The 6,768-nt window shown below is 35.7% G+C and overlaps 1 protein-coding gene across 1 annotated transcript in view; it reads left to right on the top strand.

The window, feature by feature from the left end:
• Positions 1–6,768, top strand: part of TRANK1 (tetratricopeptide repeat and ankyrin repeat containing 1) — a 67,555-nt gene that overhangs the window by 20,964 nt on the left and 39,823 nt on the right. The window contains exons 6-8 of the mRNA XM_072412128.1: positions 1,826–1,909; positions 2,607–2,745; positions 3,887–4,027. Of these exons, the coding sequence (XP_072268229.1) occupies positions 1,826–1,909; positions 2,607–2,745; positions 3,887–4,027 (364 nt within the window). The remainder of the gene's footprint in view (positions 1–1,825; positions 1,910–2,606; positions 2,746–3,886; positions 4,028–6,768) is intronic.

Below are 6,768 nucleotides of genomic sequence, written 5' to 3'. Positions count from 1 at the left end.
TGGACCGCGGGGATCAGGTAAGGGGGACCCCCAAAGGTACCCCGAGTGTGACTCGGGATTACCGCTTTTTGCAATTTTTCCGGCCCCGAGTCACACTCGGGAACACCCCTTAGGGGGTTAATAGACGTATTAATTTGACCCCAAAACCAGGCCATTCTTTGCTTAGTGACTTGGAAATCCTTACCTGTAATTAGGGAAGTCTTCCCATGCCTTAGAACACCCTCATAGTCATGTACATTATAGGTATAATAAATTAGCAGCAGCCCTCTTAAGTTGGTTGTGCCAGGACCTGGGATAGTGGTCCTTTCACCCTCAGGTATTCCAGGACCTGTGCACAGATGTATTGTATAGAGCATTGTTGATGTAGACACTTTGTCCATAATTCAACAACTAGATGGATTCATCTCCAGAGTCAAGGAACCACAAGTGGAAGCAGTACATGCATGGATCCTATCTAAGACCTTCTTATGCACACATGTACATGCATATGTAGACCCCCACTGTGTGACAGCACAGCAGCAAAATATCATACATTTGTGTAAATGTTAGTTTAAATTTCTCTGTGAATACAGTGTCCCTTTTTTTTTTGGGGGGGGGGGGGGGTAATCAAATATTAGGGATAACATTGCTTTGGGGTCTCTTCTGTCTGTCTTCCATTTAGTTACTGGGTATTGTGCTTAAAAGTTATTTGTTTATACAATTATTGTTAAAGGAAAAATGTAAGTAATATGCTTTTATATTCATTTATTTTTAGTAGACATATGTGTATAACAATATGTAGCATTCCTAGGTACATATCAAATCAAATATTAATTGCTGGTATTTTAACCTATTTCTATGAGCTGTCAGAAGAAACCAGGATCACTGGCCATCTTTCTTGCATCCAAGCATCTTCAAGAGTAGATCAAGATTCCTTCTATCTTCTTTATTTTAAATCACTATAGCAGCATCTAAAAAGTTATGAACCCTGAGATTTAATCCCACATGCAAAGAGTAGTGCCTTTCTAAAACACTATTTCTCTATCAATATGACTAAGTGATCATTTTTAAAATTAAATGTCTCTGAGAATTCCCTGAGGAAGCAAATCAGTGAAACGCATTGGGATGGGACAACGGTACAGCTTTATGATTGCTAATGAGGAATATGAAGTAAGAATGCATAATTGATGCTTTGTATACAATTCTACTTGTACATAAAAACCGTGTACTACATAATCATATTTGCCTTTACTTTTTACAGTCTATATTTTTTTTACAATCACATAATGGCTGCATAAAACACTATGTCTTCACACTTGTTTACTTACTAATTTGAAATAAATTAGAACTAACTTATATGCCAAAAAGCCCCTCTTTGTCTCATCTCTTCTATTACCTTGTAGACATAGTTGATCTAGAGGAAGGCAAAAAACCACTGGTTAAATTTACTCCAACAGTGGATGCTTAGTTAAATGCCAGTGTGATTCTGGAGTCAAAGACTTTGCATCTTGTTGGTTTATTACATTTTTATCTATCAGTTTAAATACTGAAGAGATCCTAAAGATTCACTAAATATATTGTTGGTCATCTGTATCACAAGCACAAGACTGTTCATGATATCTAATATAAACAAAGTACAGAAACATGGTATTCTCCAGCTTGTGCACAGCAGATGGCAATATTCGATCCTGTAAAATTCTGATATCTTTAGTTCAAAGTCCACTTTATATATAGTATCTTTTTCTTTTTTTTTATCCTATGACTTTTTTTGTTATCCAGCCTAAAAATGTGTAAAATATATGTACATAATGCATGTTACTAATTCAATTCTATGTTCATTTTGTAGTCCTGCCTTTTCCTGATGATGACAAATGTCAGAATGTTTGATGATATTAAAGACTTAAATATATCTCTGGCAGGCATATTTAAGGTATAGTATATGAATTCCACAACACACAGCTGATATACAGTATATGTGTTTGTAATCTATATGACCACAACAAGGTTTTTCCTTTTGGCAAATGTTTTCAATCCTGGACCAGATCTATTTCAGGTTTGTTGAATGACCCTGTTTCACCAATTTCCCTGGCCTTGGGGAGCTATAATAAATCAGGCCCATTGTGTTTTATAAACAGATGCTATATTTTTTGTTATTAAAAAAACTTTTTTCACCTGTTTTGTTTCATGCATTGCATATCTGTTGAGTTATTTTCTTTGTACAGTCACCCCAGCAATTGTTGCAGGTGGTTACTTGCAGGCTGAGTTTCCTGATTGTTATAACTGTGGCTGATTTATGAAACTGTGGCTTGTAGTCTTAGTTGGAAGTGTATGTGAAAGAGATTAAATCCTGGAAAACATCTGATTGTCATCCTATAGCCAAAATGCCTGCTCATGTTTTTTTTTTGCAGAATTAGAATCAGATATTATTTTTCTAAATCCTGAAAATGTAGAAATATTAAAAATGACTAAAATTTACTTTTGATGTGTAATGTTTCTCATGAGATTTATTTATCTGTGCTTTATGGATTTATACAGAAATAATATGTAGACTCAAATTTGTTTGAAAGCTCAATTGCTAAAAAATAATAGTAATGTACTTTTTTAATTTATATTCTCTTTCCTATTAGACTTTTGTGAATTCTTCCTCCTTTGGAAATATGGGCCTTATTCAAGACCTTGTCAAATGGCTTATCAACATGGGTGCAGATTTGGATACAATTGGCGAGCACCCACTTCATTCCATTATAAATCTCTGCCTAAAATCTGGTAATCTAATCGTAATTTATAACTCTAAATTTTAGGAAAAAGGCACAAATGAATGCAGCTCTGTAGTAATAATGCATGATTTACAGACAGTGTATTCCCAATGTTAACCTCCCAGAAAGTATCATATTCATGGTACAGTTATTCATCCCCATAGAGGGGTTTTGATTTGCTCAACAAGGCTGGGGAGAGAATAATAAAATGTAGGGAGTTTAAGTAGTACTAATTTCAGGTAAAGCAATAAATAATATTTGTAAATTATTCAAAGAATTTGATTCATACATCCATAAATCCATAAACAGAATTGTATCTTTAAAAAAATGTCTTCATAACACAAAGGTAAAACACCTTAGTTTGAATCAGATATGCACCTAAACCTGACGCGTTTCACAGAATGGAACCAGCTTCTTCAGGGGAATGGGGAATATTACAAACTTTTTTTGAAGGCTTTTGTTATTAGATTAAAATTGCAGAGAAACAATGTGTAAGGACTATACATTTATACAAAAAACAGAACTCCTAATGCTATGTATATGTATAAATATATATTAGATGACAGTGGCAAACAGGATCACAGCACTTTTTAAAAGTTAAAAATAGGTTTTTTTCCCTTTTCAAAAAGTGTAGAAATATTACCATATATAAGTAAATAAAGTTATTTGTCACTTTGGAAGTAATACAGTACTTCTGATCTCCACATTTAGAAGCCTGTTTGTCAGTGAACAAAACCTGTCCCCACTTTCATGAAAAGGTTGTTACGTTTCTACAAGCATATAGAAAGATGTTTTGATAGTTACCTGTATGTTTATGAGCAACAGGAGCCACAACAGCCCCCCTGCCTTTTTTTTAACCATTTAGTAGTGTAAAAAACACCTGTTACACAGTTGATAGAAGCTGCACTTATATTAGTAACTTTGCTGCTTGTTAATTCAAGCAACAATATTTTGGCCCCGTTTTATGTTACATGTTGTTTGTTGCATTTGCTATAGTGTTTTTCTAAAATGTATTGGGTGTGGTCCAGAGTAAATATAATGCAGTCCCCTTAAATTTTAATTCCAGCTTAGCCTTTTTTATTTGAGTTTGACATGTCTGATATAAAATAACATACATAGTTTTGATAGCAGTTTAACTTCTTTTTTTGCAGGAGACAGCAGCCTCTTTAAACTTGTCTTAGACAATAAACCACTCAAAAATAAATTTATTAATGAAAAAGACACAGATGGGAACACAATTTTGCACCTTGTAGCCTACTTTCCAACTAATTCATTTAATTTTACAGCAAAACGTAAGTACCATAAACATTTCATTGCCTATGTGCATGTTTTTTTTATTAATATAGGCAACCATCTACTAAAAAGAACATCTTCGAGGCATGCCTACTATGTTAAGCTTACCAGTCTTGGACAGTCTTATAAAACAGGAAAAGTATATGAATGTTTTATTGTAAAAGTTTATGTGAACCCTTACAATAACCTTTATTAATATTTTTGTTTAATTATATGTAAACACAAAAACTTAAATGTCATATAAGCTTTAAAGCATATTTCTAGGCATTTATTAACCTACATCCCACTCTACTCCAAACCATCTTGCATGTTTGTTTTTCTTAACTTGCATGGCAAGATCATTCTCACCTAAATAAAATAAAAAAATAAATAATAATCACTAATATAGGAGGGATATAAGAGATACAAGAGAAAAAATATTTGTAACATTTGTATGCAGTCATTTGAAACTATTTTAACCCCCCCAGGGGTAATCCCGAGTGTGACTCAGGGTGGATTGTCCATGCAAAAAGCAGTAATCCCGAGTCACACTCGGGGTCGCTAAAAAGATTAAAGAAACCCCACTTACCTTATTCTGTTGTCGTCCCCCAGCGTCTTGCTGGTCCGCGCGGGTCTTTGAGACACGTTCTCTTTTTCCAATCTCCAGCTGGCGAATGCAGAGACGATCGCCAGGGTTTGCCTGTGACGTTGGTGTGGACCGGAGGAGCAACTGGAAATTCAAGTAATTTTGTATTGGATTCAATACAAAATAGCTGTATTGAGTGCAATACAAAGAAATCTTGATATAAAATATATATAAATATATTATTGTTAGGAAATGCTCTGTCCGGCGACTCCGTGCTGTGCACCATCGCAGTATACAACCCTGTTTTTTCTGTCCAGCAATGTAATTTGCAGCAGCCAGGAGAACTAAGAAAGCAGCCCCTGCTTCCCTTTATTTGTGCAACCTAATGTATTTTTGTCATCCCCAGCATCCATTGTTAGGCTGTACACAGCTGAAGGGGATTCTAGAGGCTGATCAGCTCCTGACTCGGTCCTGCACTACTATTGGCTGCTGGGACTTTGAAGCCTCTGTGCTCCCAGTCACCATGCCTGTTGTAGCGTATAGCTGGGCTAATCTGTGCTGGAGTGATTTTGAGTGTTTCTCCGTTACTAACCTTTTCCTGTTCTTGACATTCCATTTGAACTCTGCCTGGACCGACTTTTGCTTGTGCCCCCAACTCTGCTTGTGCCCTTCCCTTTTTACCTCACTTGGTGGATTGATTTCCTGTGTTTTGACTTAGGCTTGTTTCTGGATTTTCTTGATAATTGTGTTCTCTGTACTCTGTATTTATGGGCTCCTGGTCAGCTGCTGGCCTATCTCCAGACACCTTCCCTTGCGCACCAAGTCCTGGGGGCAACCGAGTGCTGGGAGACGCAATCAGTCGGGGGTGCTATAGGTGAAGACTGCAGTGATAGTATTATTAAATTTAATAAATATTAGAAATAATTCGGTGAGTTATGCCTAACAATTATAGGCCTACAATGAAAAAATCATGACCAATAAGATATTTTTTATCTTGATGTTGTTTATGCCACTTAAAAATCCCAGTCCACAATTCTCTCTCTCTATTAATGCAGTAATGCACAATAATACAAACGTTTTTCTGCATGTTACTGCATCACACAGTAGTGCAATATACATTGTGTGTTGGGGTGCCATTTATTTCAAATATTACCGTGTTTCCCTGAAAATAAGACAGGGTCTTACATTTATTTTACCTCTCCAAATTGCATTAGGGCTTGTTTTCAGGGGATGTCATATTTTTCTCATGTACAAAAAATCTATATTTATTCATGTACAAAAATCTTTATTTACCAAAACCTGCAACCAATATTACTATAGAAAGATACCTCTGTGTTACCTGTGACCTGTCAAAATCACAGATTTTTTCTGTTTTATACAAGAAGTTATGAATAGGAATGGACAAAAATGATTAATGAACGAAAAACACAGCTTCATAAGCAAACAAGTACACCATAACAAGAAAATGTGCTGACAATTAACATATGACTCATAGAGTAACATGCAGACACAGAAACAAAACTTACATAGCTTTGTTGACCAGAAACAGTAACCAATATAAATCTAAATAAAAGCAAAAAAAAAATCAGTTAATAAATATGCTTTGCTGCTAATGAATGAAATACTAGCAAGGACCCTTTGAAAAGAGAATCCACCAACCTCCTATTAGTTGTAGTGTCACATCAGAGTACCTTAGGTTAATTAACCCTGTGATTTCTTCAACCCTTGCTCTAGTGCTTTGAAAATCTCCTGCTCTCTCTCTGCTCTCTCCTTCCTCTTGGTATCCATGTACCATGTGACCGCAGCCTCCGAAGAAGTCAATAGGGCTTACTTTCGGGGGATGGCTTATATGTCACTCTTGCATAATTAGCATGCTAGGGCTTACTTTTGGGGTAGGTCTTAATTTCAGGGAAACACGGTATATCATCATACCTAGGTTGAAGACCGTAGCCTACCTATGTTTTTACACCACCAAAATGCACTGGTCTTAGCCTTGCACTGTGGGGCATTGTACAAATGCTGCATATTCTTTGCACAGCACTACTTTTAGTAGTCACAAACTATCTTGACTTCCTGGGAGGTTAATTTCTGTCTGGATTTATTTGTCTAAAAGCGGTTCATTGTTTTTAATGAAAATTTATTTTACAGTGTAATATAATAGTACGAGTATAATAA

This window comes from Pyxicephalus adspersus, chromosome 5, assembly GCF_032062135.1.
Source record: "Pyxicephalus adspersus chromosome 5, UCB_Pads_2.0, whole genome shotgun sequence".
In the NCBI taxonomy this organism is placed as follows: Eukaryota; Metazoa; Chordata; class Amphibia; order Anura; family Pyxicephalidae; genus Pyxicephalus; species Pyxicephalus adspersus.
Note: the sequence above shows the minus strand (reverse complement) of the source record. Positions and strands in the feature narration are given on the sequence as shown.